General features: G+C 41.2%; 2 protein-coding genes across 3 annotated transcripts in view; one reads left to right on the top strand and one right to left on the bottom strand.

Annotated features, from left to right (window-relative positions):
* The window catches only part of edar (ectodysplasin A receptor), an 86430-nt gene extending 80075 nt beyond the window's left edge, over positions 1-6355 (top strand). Inside the window, exons 10-12 of the mRNA XM_033022645.1 lie at positions 2364-2560; positions 4451-4511; positions 5189-6355. Coding sequence (XP_032878536.1) covers positions 2364-2560; positions 4451-4511; positions 5189-5523 — 593 coding nt within the window. The 3' untranslated portion in view covers positions 5524-6355. The remainder of the gene's footprint in view (positions 1-2363; positions 2561-4450; positions 4512-5188) is intronic.
* A 3569-nt stretch (positions 6356-9924) lies between these two features.
* Positions 9925-19942, bottom strand: part of ccdc138 (coiled-coil domain containing 138) — a 40226-nt gene continuing 30208 nt past the window's right edge. Inside the window, exons 11-15 of one of the 2 annotated variants that reach the window (XM_033022643.1) lie at positions 16900-17019; positions 15421-15613; positions 14432-14608; positions 11470-11608; positions 9925-10261 (exon numbers count right to left, since the gene is read on the bottom strand). In XM_033022643.1, coding sequence (XP_032878534.1) covers positions 10105-10261; positions 11470-11608; positions 14432-14608; positions 15421-15613; positions 16900-17019 — 786 coding nt within the window. In that variant the 3' untranslated portion in view covers positions 9925-10104. The remainder of the gene's footprint in view (positions 10262-11469; positions 11609-14431; positions 14609-15420; positions 15614-16899; positions 17020-19942) is intronic. The other variant, XM_033022644.1, reaches the window with a different exon arrangement.

Raw genomic sequence — 19942 nt, 5'->3', positions numbered from 1 at the left:
CCCCCTTTTCAGTTGAACTCATTTCCAGAATGCAGTGCAGGTCTCCTTTTCCAAATAGAAACAAAGACTTGAGTACTTCTTCAACTTTCTTTCTGGATTCCATTAGCAAGTCACCCACTGAGCTGCCAGCATCCAAATAGTGCTTCTGGTAGATGACGTGCAACATGAATCCCACAAATATATCTTTAGTCAGAGAAATTAGTTTGTTTATGCCTAGCCACATGGAGTTCCAGTTACTCATGATCAGTCAGTACAAACCAAAATTATCATTACATTATCAGGTTGCAAATGAAGCAACCGTTATTTATAAAACATATTGAAATATGTGTTTGTGTAGGAAGGAACTGCAGATGCTGGTTTACACCAAATATATACAAAAAAATGCTGAAGTAACTCAGCGGTTTCGGGTGGAGATAATATCTGAAGAAGGGTCCAGCAATTGTGAATATTAGTTTGATCTTTTTGAATATTAGTTTTTCTCATTTCTATGCAATAGCTAAATAGGGATTAGAGAGTGCTCAGTATTAAAGATATTAAAAGCTTGAGGAGTGGTACATACAGTGCCCTCCATAATGTTTGGGACAAAGACCCATAATCTATTTATTTGCCTCTGTACTCCACAATTTGAGATTTATAATAGAAAAAAACACGTGGTTAAAGTGCACATTGTCAGATTTTAATAAAGGCCATTTTTATACATTTTGGTTTCACCATGTAGAAATTACAGCAGTATTTATACAAGGTCCCCCCATTTCAGGGCACCATAATGTTTGGGACACAGCAATGTCATGTAAATGAAAGTAGTCATGTTTAGTATTTTGTTGCATATCCTTTGCATGCAATGACTGCTTGAAGTCTGCCATTCATGGACATCACCAGTTGCTGGGTGTCTTCTCTGGTGATGCTCTGCCAGGCCTGTATTGCAGCCATCTAACTTATGCTTGTTTTGGGGGCTAGTCCCCTTCAGTTTTCTCTTCAGCATATAAAAGGCAAGCTCAATTGGGTTAGATTGGTGAGTGACTTGGTCACTCAAGAATTCACCATTTTTTAGCTTTGGAAAAACTCCTTTGTTGCTTTAGCAGTATGTTTGGGATCATTGGCTTGCTGCAGAATGAACAGCTGGCCAGAGTTTTGAGGCATTTGTTTGAGCAGATAGGATGTGTCAATACACTTCAGAATTCATTATGCTACTACCATCAGCAGTTGTATCATCAATGAAGATAAGTGAGCCAGTACCTTCAGCAGCCATACATGCCCAGGCCATGATACCCCCTACCACAATGTTTCACAGATGAGGTGGTATACTTTGGATCTTGGGCAATTCCTTCTCTCCTCCATACTTTGCCCTTGCCATCACTCTGATGTAAGTTAATCTTTGTCTCATTTGTCCACAAGTCCTTTTTCCAGAACTGTAATTGTTCTTTTAAATACTTCTTGGCAAACTGTAACCGGGCCATCCTATTTTTGCAGCTAACCAGTGGTTTGCATCTTGCAATGTAGCCTCTGTATATCCGTTCATGAAGTCTTCTGTATGAAATTCTTCTTATTTTGCAAAACATACTTGGCAAATAAAGTACTATTCTGATTCTGCGGACAGTGGTCATAGATAAATCCACACTTGACTCCTGAAGTGTGATTCTGATCTGTCGGACAGGTGTTTGGGGATTTTTCTTTATTATTGAGAGAATTCTTCTGTCATCAGCTGTGGTCTTCCTTGGCCTGCCAGCCACTTTGCGATTAGTAAGCTCACCAGTGCTCTCTTTCTTAATGATGTTCCAAAGAGTTGATTTTGGTAAGCCTAAGGTTTGGCTGATGTCTCTAACAGCTTTATTCTTGTTTCTCAGTTTCATAATGTCTTCTTTGACTTTCATTGGCACAACTTTGGTCTTCATTATGGTGCCCTGAAATGGGGGGGACTATGTATAAACACACGCTTTAATACAATCTGACAAAGTGCACTTTAACCACATGTGATTTTTTTTCTGTTACAAATCTCAAATTATGGAGTACAGAAGCAAATAAATAAATGATTGGTCTTTGTCCCAAACATTATGGAGGGCACTGTGTTCTGATCTCTAAGGCAGTGTCAATGTTTCTTTGGAAGAAAACTGATGACATTAGTAAATGAGAAAATATAATTTGGCAAATCTAAACATTGTCCTCTGGTGCTTAAACTCATCATAATATCTGACTTTAGTTTGAAGAATGTAATATTTTAGCCTTTGACTACCTCACTTTTATGACCACTTGAATAAATATCAAGGCTGGATAGGTTTGGCTAATTTAAGTACATTTTAAATGCGGGAAAATTTACAAAATATTTCATAGTGCCAATAAATCAAATTACAGTTTTTGCTCGCAAGTTTATAATATATTCATGCTAACACGATTTTCTATTTCCAGTGAAAATGATGCTTCCTCAGAAAATGAGCAACTTTTGAGTCGGAGTATGGATAGCGATGAAGAGGCTGCATTAGATAAGCAGGGAATGTCTGATTTATGCCTCCTGTCATTGGTCCCTTTGACTAGAGACAAATCAACGAACAACAAAGCAACTGGGGTAAGATCTTCAACACAAATTTCAAAAGTGATAAGTGTGCATTAGTCCAGAGACATGTCTTACCACTGTCAGAAACAGCATGGATCCTGCTGATGCCTGAAAGATTCATGCTATATTATTTTTCAATGCATACTATACAAAGAGCTAAACTATTCACTTGCACCTCCTCCAACCTCATCTAGTGTAGCCGCAGTTCCAGGTGTCAACTTCTCTACATCGGTGAGACCAAGCGTAGGCTCGGCGATCGTTTTGCTGAATACCTCTGCTCAGGCTGTCTTAACCTACCTGATCTCTCGGTAGCTCAGCACTTCAACTCCCCCTCCCATTCTGACCTTTCTGTCCTGGGCCTCCTCCATATAGTGTGGAAACAGGCACTTTGGCCCAACTTTCCCACACTGGCCAACATGTCCCAGCTACATTAGTTCAACCTGCCTGCATTTGGTTCATATCCCTCCGAACTTGTCCTATCCATGTACCTGTTTCTTAAATGTTGGGATAGTCCCAGCCTCAACTACCTCCTCTGGCAGCTTGTTCCATACACCCACCATCCTTTGTGTTAATATATATTGTAAATAACTGGGTTTCCAGCACTGAGCCTTGCGGCACCCCACCAGTCACTGCCTGCCATTCTGAAAAGGACCCATTAATTCCTTCTCTTTGCTTCCTGTCTGCCAACCATTCTCTATCCATGTCAATACTCTAGCCCCATTACCATGTGCTCTAATTTTGCACACTCTTGTGTGCGACCTTGTCAAAAGCTTTTTGAAAGTCCAGATACACCACATCCACTGGCTCTCCCTTATCCATTCTGCTTGTTACATCCTCAAAAAATTCCAGAAGATTAGTCAAGCATGATTTCTCCTTAAATCCATGCAGACTTTGACCGATCCTGTCACTGTTTTCCAAATGCATTGCTATAACATCTTTAACAATCGACAGGCATCTTCCCCACAACCGATGTAAGGCTAACTGGTCTACAATTCCCTGTTTTCTCACTCCCTCCTTTCTTAAAAAGTGGGGTTTCATTAGCTACCTTCAAGTCCACAGGAACTGATCCAGAGTCTATAGAACATTGGAAAATGATCACCAATGCATCTACGATTTCTAGGGCCACCTACTTGAGTACTCTGCGATGCAGACCATTGGGCCCTGGGGATTTATCTGCTGTCAGTCCCAACAGTTTACCTAACACAATTTCCTAACTAATGTGAATTCTCTTCAGTTCTTCCCTCCAAGTAGATCTTCAGTCCCCTAGTATTTCTGGGAAATTGTTTGTGTCTTAGTGAAGGAATTAAACTATTCCTTAGATTTACATTTATACCAGGCCAAACCTTTTTATGCCCCTGTCCCACTTAGGAAACCTGAACGGAAACGTCTGGAGACTTTGCGCCCCACCCAAGGTTTCCGTGCAGTTCCCGGAGGTTTTTGTCAGTCTCCCTACCTGCTTCAACTACCTGCAACCTCCAGTAACCGCACGGAAACCTTGGGTGGGGCACAAAGTCTACAGAGGTTTCCGTTCAGGTTTCCTAAGTGGGACAGGGGCATTAGTGTGGGAGGAAACCAGAGCTTCTTGGAGAAAAGCAATGAAGATTAGCAAACATGTGGCTTCTTTACCAATCTACTTGGCACTTTCAGGAAGCTATGGACTTGGACCCCAAGATCCCTCTGTGCATCAATGTTATTAAGGGTCTTGCCTGTAATGGTGTATTTTTCCTTTGTATTCAATCTCTCCATGTGCATCATTTCAAATGTGCTCAGATTAAACTTCATTTCTCTGCCCATATCCAACTAATCTGTAATCCGCTGCATTCTATAGATCTACCAGTATTTGATTTGTTTACTCCAAATGTGGATTCTTTTAATTGTAAATGGGCTCTGTTACTTTGTCAGATGCAGACACGGAGGGAAAAGATACTCGAATTATGCAAGAAAGTATGCAGTTTCACAGAAGGTAATATATCAGGAATATGTTTAGAGCTTTAAGGTCTACATTATTTGAAATATTGTAGATTTTGCATCACACAATCCATATTAGTTGGGAAATAGAATAAAGCATAGAAACCTTCTTAATCGTTTAATTACCCAACAAAATCTACTTAGAATGCAAATGATTTTTTAAGAGAAGCAGTTAACCATAACTTCAGATAACACAATGTACAAAATGTGTATATTAGATCAGTAATTTGTTTTATTCAGTGATTTAGAATGTACTGGAAAACAGCATTTAATTTTATCTCAAAATGTGTGTCACTTCTGTTATCTTGGTAAATTAAAAAAAAAATTTAAAATGGTGGATGCTACATTATATTGGATGACCAATGTTAATTTCTTGTTGAGAAATGCAAGCCCGTTTGTCCTCACTATAATTAAGACCATTCCTTGGGTACAATATGCAGGGAATTTATTCCTCAAAACCTCAAACATAAATGGGAATTTCACTATTTAGTTTTGTGGGAGATTTTAAGCAATATCAGATGGCATCACAACCTTTTACTAATCTGAGATACTGGAAATTTTGTTTCAGATGCATCCACAGTTGAAACGTTACTTTCTCCTAATGTTTTGTAAGTTTCTTGTGGAAGTTGCATATTTGGGTTTGTTTGAAATATTTTAATTCATATTTTTCAGGACTCAGCCCAACAGAACTGCCTTTTGATTGTCTTGAGAAAACCAGCAGAATGTTGAGTTCTACCTACAGCACAGATAAAGCTATTGTAAAAACATGGCGCCATCTGGCAGAGAGCTTTGGACTGAAAAGGGATGAAATTGGTGGAATGACAGATGGAATACAACTCTTCGATCGTATAAGCACAGCAGGTTACAGTATCCCTGATCTGTTGACAAGACTGGTGCATATTGAAAGAATGGATGCTGTGGAAGCCTTGTGTGCAGATGTTCTAGAGTACACACAAGGTATACCGATCATTAATCCTGCTATCTTACCCAAATGTCCTAATTTGTAGACAATGGCATAAATATAATATGAAATATTGCTTGCAAACCAAATGCCATTTGTTGCATTCTACCAGGAGTCCGAGAACCAGCGAAATAAATTCTACATAGAATTGTGTATTTAAACTTACTGGTTTGGATCCTGAATAAGAATTATGTTCTAGTCTATGTTATCAGAAGACATTAGGGAACACTTAAAAAGGTTAAAGACAATTTGAAAATGTATGCAAAAACATGATGACATGCCAAAGAAGAATGGACAAGTGACTGCAACATGAACTGCTTCAAAACATCATCTTCAGCGATCTATTAACCATGGCTTTCTTTCTATTGATATTTCACCATAGTAAAACAGAAACTGGTGCAATGTTAGGATGGACAAAATAACATTAGTTCCCTGACTTCCTGATTATAGTATGCAGCCAACTTATGAAGCAGCTGATGGCATCATACTAATTATTTATTGACATATACCCATTTGAAAGTTTATTAAACACTTAAAAAAAAAAAAATCAGTTTGTACTAATGATTACAAAAAAAGCACTCTTGTCACATTCTCCTGCTCAATGAAACTTATTTTTAGAAAATCACAATTAAAATACATTTTATAAGATATACAAAATTCAGTTTGTGTAATTATCTTGTTACATGTAAATATATTGTCACCTTAAATGATTAAGGAAAGTCCCCATGGAATATGCTGCCTTATTACCTTTGTATTTAAAATATCAATATTTGCAGTACATTGCATGTAATATAATTTTTGTATTGGCAAACCCATCAACACGGCATCGTGAAAGCACAAAGCTATAATGCACCTTCACGATAAACATTTAATGTTCATACATTAGTATGATTTTATTTTAAATCTTTTCATCCTCTATTATTAACAGTTGCCTGCCGTGTTATGCGTGATACCAGTGTCTTTGCACCCATACATAATGGTAGCCAAAATGTAAATGGCTGTAAAACTCTTGAACTCCACAATCTCACCACCACCTCACACTGTTGCAGAGAAAACTTGGGTTAATAATTACCCCATGACAATCCCATAAATCTTGGTTAATTTTAAAATCAAAAACATTTAGAATATTTTTAGGCAGGTCTAAAGTTTAGTATTAAGAGATGCAAGGAACTGCAGATACTGGTTTACAAAAAGGACACAAAGTGCTGGAGTAACATAGCTGGATGCAGCATCTATCCATGTTCTTTTCAATCTTTTGGTGTTTCAGGAATTTAAAAAAACAAATACTAACACCGGGGCTGACTTTACGACTAGGTTGATTAGTAAGTTACAAACCTATATAAATATTGCCCTAACATCATTAATTTTTTGTTCCTAATGTTGTTAAATTCTAAATTGTAGTGCAATCCTTTAGAGTTGCCTAATTTAAATACGATTTAGCCTACCTCGCAACAAAAAGCCTTTCACTGTACCTCGGTACACGTAATAAACGAAACTCATTATTTGGCAAGCTAAGTAAAATTCCAAGAATCCAGTATCTGATTTCACATCTATATATTTCTGCATCTTACTGAATCCTCATTATTTATGGATCTACTACTCCTGAATCTGCATAGGATGTGCAGGAAAGAACTGCAAATGCTGGTATAAATCGAAGGTAGACACAAAATGCTGGAGTAACTCAGGAGGACAGGCAGCATCTCTGGAGAGAAGGAATGGGTGATGTTTCAAGAACCTTCTGCAGGGTGGAAGAACTGGAAACACCTCAGGTCAGCAACATGTGTTGGCTTGTGCTGGAGCCTTAAGTGTGTGCATGTCCAAAATGTGGACAAGCTGAGACTAACAAATTGATTGGGATCACTGGGATCACTCGAACAATTATTCCACAAATGTTTAGCACATAGAAACCAGTTTTACCACCGGGTAGCGCTGTATGATGAGGTGGGGAAACCTTTTAAAAATCTCTTTCCTCAACGGAGATGCGACTTTTTCTGTATCGTACCTCCGCCTGCAATGCAGCCTAACTCCATGGAAGTGGCGGTCCCTTTGGTAGGGATCAATTTCGGGAGCTCCAACTGCGGGAGTCTGCGGACTTAACATCGTGGAGCTCTCGGTTTCATTGGTTAAGTATCGAATCTGGTAGCACCAACCGCAGGAGCTTCGATCGCCGCGAACGTGGGAGAAAAGAAGACAATACGTTCCATCATAGTGCGCTGTGGTGGATGTTCATGTTAATTTTTATGTAGTTGTGTATCTTCTCGCTTTTCTGGTATGACTGCATGGCAAATCAAATTCCTTGTATGCTTTTACACACTTGGCTAATAAATTAATTACATTTACAAATATAGGTGTTGTGGTAACCGGAAGTGGTGGCGCTGGGAACGGCTGTGGCTCGCCTGCAGTCCGTTTGTCTTTACTTTTCTTTTTTGTGTTGTTTTTTTTCGTTTTGTGTAGTTACGTTTTTGGTTTTTAAGCTGTGTTTATGTGGGGGGGGTGGGGGGGGGTTGAAACGGGGCTTGCTGTGTCTCCCTTCGGGGGAATACGACTTTTTGTCGTATCCCCCTTCTCTGCCTCCGTCTGCGTTGTGGCCTAATGGCGGAGCTGGCGACCTCGAGGCTCCGGAGGCAGAGCCTGTCAGGACTCGCCCTGGGCTCGCTCCCGTGAGGGCGGCCTGACGAGGGGCTGAGACTCTCTCGTGAGGGGCTGTGACGCTCCCGTCGGAGCAGCCCAGCCCGAGGGAGGAACGGCACTCCCGTCGGAGCGGCCCAGCCCGAGGGTGGAACGGCACTCCCGTCGGAGTGGCCCAGCTCAAGGGAGGAACGGCACTCCCGTCAGAGTGGCCCAGCCAGAGGGTGGAACGGCACTCCCGTCGGAGTGGCCCAGCCCGAGGTGGAACGGCACTCCCGTCGGAGTGGCCCAGCTCAAGGGAGGAACGGCACTCCCGTCGGAGTGGCCCAGCCCGAGGGTGGAACGGCACTCCCGTCGGAGTGGCCCAGCCCGAGGTGGAACGGCACTCCCGTCGGAGTGGCCCAGCCCGAGGGAGGAACGGCACTCCCGTCGGAGTGGCCCAGCCCGAGGTGGAACGGCACTCCCGTCGGAGTGGCCCAGCTCAAGGGAGGAACGGCACTCCCGTCGGAGTGGCCCAGCCCGAGGGTGGAACGGCACTCCCGTCGGAGTGGCCCAGCCCGAGGTGGAACGGCACTCCCGTCGGAGCGGCCCAGCTCGAGGGTGGAACGGCAGTCATGTGAGGGCGATCCGGCTCGGGGTTGGAACGGTGCTCCGGTGGCTGGGACGGCGTTCTGGCGGCGGCGACCTGAGTCCGTTGCCAGCGGCTGCGTCCGCTGGATTGGAGGGCGGCAGCTTCGACCACCCCAGGCCACGTTTGAACCGGCCCGTTCGCGGGGTTCGGTGAGCCGCGGGACTGTTTGTGCCATCGCCCGGTGGGGAATCGCCTCAGCGCAGAGGGAGAAGAGGAAGGAAGAGACAGTAACCCTAAGATTTTTGCCTCCACCACAGTGAGGAGGTGTTTGGAGGATACACTGTGGTGGATGTTAATTTGTGTTTATTGTTGTTTTTTATTGTATGATTGTATGTATGACTGCAGGCACGAAATTTCTTTCAGACCGTAAGGTCTGAATGACAATAAAGGTATTCAATTCAATTCAATGAGTAATATCCAATTGTCCAGAAAATCTGCTGGTTCTGTAATTCACGAATACCATGATACCCAATGTATTGAGTGGTCATTTTTCTGCCATAATGTCTCTGCAAACCTGATGGAATGGAAAAATATTTGGCTGACAATTAATGGTACTGTGAATTGGAGAGGTCAGGGACAAATGATAAGCAGACGAATTGAGGTAAGAGTCAGCTGCTGGAAGGAAGAGCAATGGTAATCTGCACAGCAGTACAGTCAACAGGAGTTTATGAAACACAAAGAAACAGATGCTTAGTAGGCAATGCATGGGGTTAATGTGCAGAGTGGGTGTAACCTTGATGAGAGAAATCATAGTCACTGTGATGCATGGAAATGGTTGGTCCACGTGAAACTGCTAAATACCCACTTAAAAGACCAACAATGGTTTGAATTGAATTCCCCGCATAGATTTGAGAACTGATAAAGTAAGGATACAATGTGGAAACTTCTCAGATGCTTCAAAAGTGGCCCTTGCCAGCATGAGAGATAATTAAAGACACCATCAAGGTATGTACTGGGTGCCCCTTGACATGTGCAGGCTATTTACTGTATTAGTACACTGAGACATGCTGAACACTTAAAAAAAAATGTAGGTGAATTTTGTGACAGAAATAACCAATGTCCGAATCAAAAGCCGGCAACTTCCCTCAATTTTCTGCAGGGTGTCAGGTCTCAAGAGAAGCAAAACACAATTTTCTAAATCAGAGGTAACGGTCTCAAATGTTTAGAGGTAAAAACTCTTGCCTTGAATTAACTACTTTTTTTCAGTTTATTTGGATTCATTAAAAATATGCACACTATATGTTCAGTTGAAAAATGACAAAATCTCAAATATACAGAAAGCTTACCAGTGATGGTAACAGTACTAAAAGCAGTGTCTAGTTCCTTGGGCTATGCGAATGGATGTTCACTGATGTGAATGGCTGCTACTCAGACTGCTGGCGGTGCAGTGCCTTTAGTTATGCCCAGGTTAAACAATATAGACTGAAGATTTTGTGTGAGAAACGTCTGCTCTGGATCCATTGTCCTGTGCCACTCTTGAACGAAGATGTGGATTGAGAACAGTTCAAATAATTTCTTATTATTCCTGTAAGAATAAATGTACAAATTTAAGTTAGTTTCTCTGTTCATTTAATGAGAGTTTGGATAACTTAAATTTAACTTTAAGGTAAGGTGTTGGGTCAGGTCGGGGGGAGTTCCTCCCTCCATGGGTACAATGTAATCCCGTGCTACTTGCTCCATGGTCGGATAGTCGGTGACTAAACCGTCTTCCCCACCTGGTTTGCCAGGTGAAGAGGGGGCTGTGGACCCCCCAGCAGGACCAAAAATAAGAACTGGAAAAGGGCGGATGAGCCTCTAGCGAGCCAACGGCCATCCACACTTCAGTAGAAATTGCGATCACTGTCATACATAGCATTGTAAGGAATGATGATAAAGCACACACACCAAAATCCTATACTTCCAGCGGCGGAGGTCCGCAGGAACTGGAGGACAGAGATGTGTGGTGCGTCCGTCACCGTTCCCGTTGGAAACAGCACCACTGCGTCGCTAATGTTTTCAACAATGATGAATGAATGAATGAATGTGTTCAAGTACCTCATTAGCACAAAAGGTCAGAGCATGCATCTTCCAATTAAATATCCAAGTAACTGCTCAAATTATATCATGGTATCCTTTACATCACTATTATTCACCTATTCAATCTCTCTCAAGTAGAGTTAATGCTGCATATACACTTGCTCCTTCGCACCCATATTCTACTCCCATTTCCTCTCTCCTACATTATCCAACAAATCACATTGTCAAAGCTGCTTAATTTGTAAAATGCTTAACAGCATCTCTTCCAGCCATAATGTATCTCATTTTAAGAGGTGTGAACTAGATTTAAGTAGAGTAAACTAGCTTTAAGAAATGCTTACTGCTTGCAAAATCTATCTTCTGCGGTTGCATCCAGCCAGTTAGGCACAATTACAGCAATAAGTAAGCAGCAGAAAGCTATTATATTATCTACAATGTGCATAGATAAGTTTGCGTGGAAATTCTCTTTCCGGGTGAGCAAATTTAGTGCACAATGAATCTAATTTTTCCACGGGACATACGTGTACGTATGTAAGGGGGGTCCTATGCAAAATAAAATCTACCTTTTGCAATATCATTTTAATAGTGCCAGATGATCAGAAATATGGCAACCACAATTATGAACAAAATCATCTAAAATGAAAGCAAAAATAACGTATTAAAATCTTGAAGTTACACTTGGTACAATGTCATAATTTCAGTCATAATTTTTCATACTTTATTTTAGAAAGTTTCTGTAGAATGACGCTGAGTTTCTCTAGTATTTGGATATCCAGTTTCGGGCCCTTCAGGATCATGGAACAACTGTGGAACAAAGACTCAGTGCTGCACGCCTCGAGAAAATTCTGTAAATAACCTGCATAAAAATAATGGTTTACAGTAATATAGTATGCTCATTTCATTCCAACATTAAATCTAATGATTCTGAACTTTTTCAAGATATGCAGGTTTTCTTCTGTGCAACATTGCAAAATGTTTCATACTTTGCAGCTCATTTATTAAATAAAGTTGATCATTTAACACAAAGTACAATCTCATTTTATCTAATGATACAGTACAATTGAATTACTGTGAATTGGATGCAAGGAACAACAGTAATACAGCTAGTCTCTGTGTGAAGAAATGTCTTCTCCTTTCTGCCTTGAATGACTGACCCCTTATTTTGGCAACTATGACCATTATTTCATAGTTCATTTCAGCAAACGGAAATATTAAGTATGCATTCACTCAGTCATGCCTCATAAGAAATTATATGCTTCAATGAAATCATTTGTCTCTTTCTTTAATAAACCAGCATCTGCAGTTCCTTGTTTCTACTTTGAGACATATTACAATCCACAATATCCACAATTATTGGGGGAACCTGGTGTGTCAGGTGGCGTGGAGGCAAGGGATGGTTGATGTTTTGGGTCAAGATGCTGTAGAATAGCTCAATGAGTAATTAATCAAGGTGGTCTTTAATTTAATTCCTGATTACGATCAGGTGTTCTGGGAGCTGTCTGTGTCTACAATCTCCTCCTCGTGCCACATCTCCAAGATTTGTGCAAAAATATAGCAAAATTCAGCATTGATGCTACTGACAGCAATGCTGGTTCCTGCATTGCTGTTGCTGAGAAAGCCATAGATGAGTATTGGACTGGAAACCATTACACTTGATGTTTGATACCCAACTGATCACTGCACTCCAAATCATCAGTGGATCTCTGCTCTTATGCCTCTTATGTCTGCTGCAACACTATAACTACCAACACTATTATATGTCAATTCTCCACACACAAAGAAGCAACGCTAACAGAAGTCCAACAAATGAAGAAAAACAAGTATTTCCCCATCCACCAAGAACTCAACATTGCATTTCACCATCAGCTAAAAGCCTACGTCCTTCTAGATTCACACCTGAAAACCAATCTTCGTACAGTTAAGGGCCAAGCCAAAGGGCCAACGCAAACATTCCATGGCATTCATCTCACAACATTCCCGGTGATGTCCACCGGTTCAACAGTCCTTTAGTGTCACGTGTACCATTTAAGGTATAGTGAAATTCGATTTACCATAGTCATGCCAGAAAAGAGCAACAAGACACACAACTACATAAAAGTTAACATAAACATCCACCACAGCAGATTCCCCACATCTCTCACTATGATGGAAGGCAATAAAGTCTAATCTTCCCCTCTCTTTATTCTCCCGAGGTCGGGGCAGTCGAACCATCCGCAGTTGGGGCGATCGATGCTCCCGCGTCGGGGCGATCGAAGCTCCCACGATCGGGACGGTCGAAGCTCCTGCAGCTTGGAGCTCCCGAAGACAGTCCCTAACCAAGGGTCATGAGCTCCACGATGTTAGTCCGCAGGCGCCCACGGTTGGAGATCCCAAAGTCGATCCGCCAGCTCTTCGATGTTAGGCCGCAGTGCGGACGGAGATACGATGCGGGGAAAAAAGTTTCCCCCAAACCCCCCCCCCCCACATAATACAAAGCTAAAGAACACTAAAACATACATTTAAAACATACTGAAAAACAACAAAGAAAGAAAAGGACGACAGACTGTTGGCGAGGCAGCCATTACGGACTATATCTGTACGTCTTTGATGATACAGAGTGCACAAATTGAAAATTAAATATTTCCCAGCGTTCCCATTAAATATTCAATTTCTCCTGGGAAAGTTAAATATTCCCCAAATGAATATTCCCCAGCCACGCCAGATTCTAGCTCCAAAACCAGAATTTCAGCATTGTTGCTATGTTCACCATATATATGACGTACTTTCTACCCTGTTCCTTATCCAATCATGTGTCCATATTTTAATGTGAGATTAGTTTAATACAGAGATACAGCATGGAAAAAGACCCTGCGGCCCACCGAGTCAACGGCAATCAACAATCACCCGTACACTAGTTCTATCCTACAGTAAGGACAGTTTACAGAAGCCAATTAACCTACAAACCGGCATGTCTTTGGAACGTGGAAGAAAACTGGAGCAACTGGAACAAAACCAATGTGGACACGGAGAACCATACAGGATCAAACCTGGATCTCCGGCAAATGTCTACGGATTCAAGTAATTGTACATGGAATACAAATGAAATTTCGTACTTCTCAAGTCTGATCTACCCAGTATCACGTATGTCCAAATCATCCAGCAAAGGACTGTTGACTGTTTTTCCTTCCACAGATGCCATCTGATCTACTGAGTGTTTCCACCATTTCCTGTTTTTATTTTCTGACTTCCAGCATGGGTTTATTTGGCAGTATCTATTATGCAGTATTCCACCAAATGTATTTGACTAACTAACCAATATGCCAGTTTGATCAAAATCATATTCAAATCTAAATCGATTTTATCAACATACCACAGAAATTAATTAAGCATCATATTTTAAACAAATAACATTTTGAACTCTTAATGTTAAGTTTAAGAATGAAATATTAAACCATCGAGCGATGCATAAGAATAATATTCACCATAAGAATCTACTGACACCTAATATTTTATAAGGTTGTTTAAAACATGTGCCAAAGGATGCCAAATCATCAGATTAACGCATTATCAAAACAAAATCCAGATTCTTCGCATTCTAGGTAATATTTTGCAAAAACATATTTTGGCTAAAGCTGATTCATATAAATTATTAGATGAATGTTTAGATTCCTTATTTATTAAATTTTACTGGACAACTTACTTGATTCCATTGTCATTTGCAGAATGATGTCAACAGCACTGCTCAGTAGATTTTTACTTGAAGGTTTCAGGTAATCAAGAATAACCTGCAGAGCCTGATACTCCAAGAACAAAGCCTTGCCTTCATCAGTGTTCAGGTCAACAAGAAGGATGTTAAAAGCTTGAGCCAAATAATCGACTGTTAATGAGAGACCAATGAGAAAAAAAATCTCAATGTCATGATCATAGTAAGATGTAAAGGGAAATAAAACAATTTTAGTTTAGTTTTGTGATACAGCGCAGAAACAGGCCCTTAATTGATTGAATAATAATAATTGTCTTATTGTCACATGTGACAAGTCACAGTGAAATTCTTTGCTTGCATACCCAAGGATAAGCAAATTGTCGCCCATAAAGGGCATTCGCAAAGTTACAAATCTTAATCCAGAATGGAACTCAGGTCTCCAGCGCTGCAAGTACCGTTGAATTGCTACTGGACCGTCTCTGTCCCCTCCCAAGTGTCCCATCACTGTCCGAGGGTGGCCGGAGATGTCCGGGGTGACCCTGGACAGACGGGACACCGGCCTGGAGCAGTGGCGGCCCAGGCTTACAGCCAGCATGGAGATGAAGCGCTAACTCCACTGCTCCGGGCCGGTCCCGTCAGTCCAGGGCTGTCAGTTAACCCGGCGGGACAGGCAGAGTTGAGCTGGAGTTAGCACTTCTTCTTCGCGGTGGCTGTAAGCCTGGGATACTCTGGAGCGGACAGGGACGATCCAGTAACAATTCAACAGCGCGTGCAGCGCCGGAGACCCGGGTTTGATCCTGACTACGGATGAAATGCAGATCTGTTTCCATGCAGCGGCACAGCTGCCGAGAATGTTTATCGCGAGTGACCTTTGACAAATCCCATGATTCCTTGCATTTTTCGGAATACCAAACTCGCTTATAGGTAGCAGTTTTACCTCAGTAGGTCTCTTAGATGGTTCTAACATTAAATTAATATCCACTCACCTTGTGTTATTGTTTTGAGGATACTGAGAGTTGATAAAAATCGGACATTAAGATTAGAGCTCTTGAAGAAAGCAGAAGCTTTTGATTTAGCTTCGTCAACCGGCTCTGAAGGACTATCCTGTGCAGTCCTGTTCGTAGTTCCCTGGAACAGTTCTTCTCCTAATCGCCGCATAGTTGAAGTAACCACAGTCTGCTAACATTTGAATTATTACATATCACTACTACGAATTTAAAATATTCAACAATCCATTGTTAGTAACAAAATCTTTACCAACATTTAAAAATTACAACAAAAGGATTTAAAGGTACTCAGAAAAGATGGCAAGACCTGACAGAGATGCAGTACAGAATTATTAGAATAATTTCAGGGATGAGAGACTTTAGTTACATGCCAAAAGAAGAGGTTGAAATGGGAGCTGATACAGATATTGAAAATCATGAATGGCCTGGAAACGATAGATAAACTATTCTCAATGGCAGAAGGACAAAGGACATAAGCATATAATACAAAAGTCATTTTCACTCTGGGTCGACTCAGGAGGCAGGATATTTTAACCTTGGCACACAGAAACAGAGAACCAGCTGCTGGAGGTAATGTGTTAGCGGTCTCCAGTCCATGTGCTGGTGGAGGTGCTCATGAAAAGTCCTCCCGGCAGCCGGTTGAGCGAGTCAGTTCCCACAGTCTGCAGCAGCTGCACAGAATGGCCGTGGAAGGAGCTAACAACATTGCATTAGACCAGGTCGATCATCTGGACTACCAGGACATCAGGCCTTAAATATATATATAAAATAATTGCACGTCTCCGTAAGTCTGGATGACACATTTCAGAGTCTTGGAAGTTGCAAGGAGATGCTGGAAAGTGGTGACCCTCTGTATGCGTTTTCAGAAGACAATCTATTGTACTAATGCACAGTATGATTTGATCGCTAACATGCAGAACAAGCATTTAATTGTATCGCTGTACATGTGACAATAAAATAAACATTGAATCGACTATTGAGTGTGCAAACACTGTGCTTCTCATAAAGACGTTCCAAAACGATATTGGCTGGACCACCAGCATTTGTCTGATATGCTCAAGTGCCAAACCATTGGTTATCTTACATTGACGGTACCTGGTATCTCTTAGATGCTTCTAAGATAGCACCCAACCCAGGCGACTATTTGCGTGCGAGCCACAGAAGCAGATCTACAAACTTATATTACAATCGCTCCACTCTCTTAAATCTCCATTCCTACAGCACTGTAAATAGATCGATTTTATTAATGTATTGTTTTTCTGCTGACTGGTTAGCACGCAACAAAACCTTTTCATTGTACACATGACAATAAACTAAACCGATCATTATCTTATGAATGAATATTAAATTAAAGATCACTATTTAACATGGCTTTCCAATCAGAAAGTTACTGCGTTCATTCTGAATATCAAACGAGCAGGCTAACGGTTGAAGGAAGAAAAATATCTTTCCACTTACTTGTGTCCCTCTTCTGTATACATGCCTTAAAGCCCAGTAAATTAATTTTGCCAATGCCAGCTGCAGTTTGATATCCCCAGGTGGCATTAAATAAATTTGTGCTTTGATTAACGGCAGGATCTGAAGCAGAAAGAAAGGAACAAAATAATCCATTATTTTGCCAATGGAATGTAAAAGTTGGTGAAGTACTAAACTAAAACTAAAAGTTAAAACTAAAAACAGAAAATGTTGGAAATAATCAGCAGATCAGACCACATTTGTGGGAAATGACACATGGTGACAAAATAGTAAGATTAAACGAGAACTTACCAGTTTGAAGTTTGATCTGTATTTTATGAGGAGTTACGATGAGGGATTACGTGAAGAACCCCGCCAGGACGCATGCGTGTCATTCTTCAAAGCAGCGGTGTGAAATCACAGATAACTGTAATGACTAAACATAGTAAGATTAGAGAAGAGATACCAGTTAAGTATATGATCAGGGTGGGAGAGGAGGGCACGTAATCCCTCATCGTAACTCATCATAAAATACAGATCAAACTTCAAACTGGTAAGTTCTCGTTTAATCTTACTATTTTACTTCGGAGTCACGCGAGTGACTACGTGAAGATTTTAAAGCTCTGTGATTTCATGCCGTGGAAACGAGTCCATGCATCACGTCTGCCTTGACTGTGGGAGGAATTGTGTTAACATAATTTGGACATGAATTCGACATTGAAATCATAAAATTTGTTAACACAAATTTATAACCCCTTTTAAGGGTTTAAATTAATTTACAGAACTTAAAATTGTTTCTGCAAACGTTCCAGGTTTCATCACTGGTTTATTATAAAATAATTGGAATGTTTTCCCCTCCAGACCATCCAGCTGCCTTGAGGATTTGGTCCATTGGTACATCCAACTGTATTGCTGCCGATGTAGCTGCAGCCCTGGTGGAATGAGATTTTAAAATATTAGTATCCACCCCAGCCTGTGTTAGCACCTGTTTCAGCCATCTTGAGATGGTCTGGACCGTCACTCTTGGTGTGGTTGCTAGTGGCTGACCAAAATGTGCCTTTTCATTGCCTCTTAGGATATTCGTTTTCTCCATGTATAACGACAGATGTCTTACTATACACAGACGGTCATCTGTTAGGTATGACCTAATTGTATATTGAGGCCTGCTGATCCCTTTCTGTTCTGCTTACTAACTCATAAATATGAAACGTAATATTTTCTGTTGAGGAAGTCATGTTGTCCAATCTAGTTTTTGCAGTGACTGTATCCTCTGTGCCGTGACCAATACCATTAGCATGACTGTTTTAATGTCAGTCTGTGTAGGGACAGAACTGTTGCTGGAGACCAATCCCTGAGCATCTTCAGGATTATTCTTACATCCCATATTTGGGAGTATCTGGTTCTTGGGGATAGTATTAAAAATTCCCCTCATAAGTTTTGTACCAGTGGGTGAGTCCCAACAGTGTAATGCTCTGTCCCCTGCCATAGGTAAGTCGATAGTGCACTTCTGGCGCAGTTGATGGCACTGTAACTGATCCCATCATAGTGGAGGCCTGCCAGATATTCCAGAACAGACGGGATGTTCATGTCTCTGATACCATGTTTGATACCACTGGGAACCATGGTTGTGTAGGCCAATCGGGTACTACCAATACCAGATGCAGAGTCTTGTTGTATTTCCTTAATACCCGACTGATGAGGCAGGAAAAGGAGGGAATGCGTAAAAAAAAAATTCTCCCCCCCCCCCCCCCCCCCCCCAATGCAGCGAAAATGCATCTGTCGCCGCTGCCCCAGGGTCTGGTTCCCATGAAACATAATTTGATAACTGGTGGTTAAGTCTGGATGCGAATAAATCGATATCTGGTGTTCCATATTTGCTGTGATATCAGCAAATACTATTTTATTCAACATCCATTTGGTGTTTTCATTAAATTTGCGTGACCTGGTGTCTGCCACTGAATTTAGTCTTCCTGGTAGGTAAGTGGCTGATATCCAAATATCTCTCTGGATACACCATTGCCAAATTGTATAGCCAGATTGTCACATGATGTCGATTTGTTTCCACCCTGTGGTCAATGTATGCTACCACGGTGGTATTGGTATTGGTGGCTCCCCACCCAAGTGCACTGGCATCAGTTTGTAGTACCATGGAAGGGTTACTGACAATGATTGGATTGGAACAAAGCCAGATGTTATCTATCCACCATTTTAGTTCCATTTTAGCTTGATTGGTAGTTTCACAGATCTGTCAAAGTGACCTGCATAATTTAGAGTGCTTGTATTTTGCTCTCTGTAAGTTTTGGTAATGTAGAGGTCCAAATTGTGTGGCTGGAAAGGCAGCCATCATTATGCCAATTACTTTTGCTACCAATCTGATGGATGGTTTGCTGATGTCAGTGAGGTTATTGCAAGCCTCTATTAAATCTCTAGCCTTTCCCTTAGGCAGAGTCACCGACATATGAACTGAGTCAATGGTGAAACCCCAGATAGTCCATAGTAGTGGAAGGCGTTAGTTTATTTTTAACTGGATGAAAAATGAATCCCAGTTTTCCAAATAACTTTTTTGTGGCTGTTACAGTTTGTTTGGCCAATTCCAAAGTTTTGCCCACAATGAGTATGTCATCTAAATATGCCATGACCATGTGTGTACGTTTCCGTAGAAACGCTAGGGCTGGTTTCAAAATTTTTGTGAAACAGCCTGGGGCTGATGATAACCCATTTGGCAATGCTTTATACTGTCAGAGTTGTCCCATCCAGTTGAATTTTAAGTAACATCTGTGGTCACCTCGTATAGGCACTGAATAGTAAGCATCTTTTAAATCGATGCTGGCCATTGAAGTAACCTTTGGAAATTAATTGTTAAGCAGTAACAAAGGTATCTATTTTGTCAGATCTATGATGATGCGATAACCATCATCTTTTTTGTTTTTGATAAATATATTGGACACGAATTCTAATGGTTCGTGTTGAGTTTTCTCAATTACACCTTTTATGTAAAGCCGCTTCAGTTCAGCTTGCGCTTTTGATTTTCCTTCATCAGAAGGCA

The sequence above is a fragment of the Amblyraja radiata genome, chromosome 6 (genome assembly GCF_010909765.2).
Source record: "Amblyraja radiata isolate CabotCenter1 chromosome 6, sAmbRad1.1.pri, whole genome shotgun sequence".
NCBI lineage: Eukaryota > Metazoa > Chordata > Chondrichthyes > Rajiformes > Rajidae > Amblyraja > Amblyraja radiata.
The sequence above is the reverse complement of the archived record's forward strand: the minus strand, read 5'-3'. Positions and strand labels throughout refer to the sequence as shown.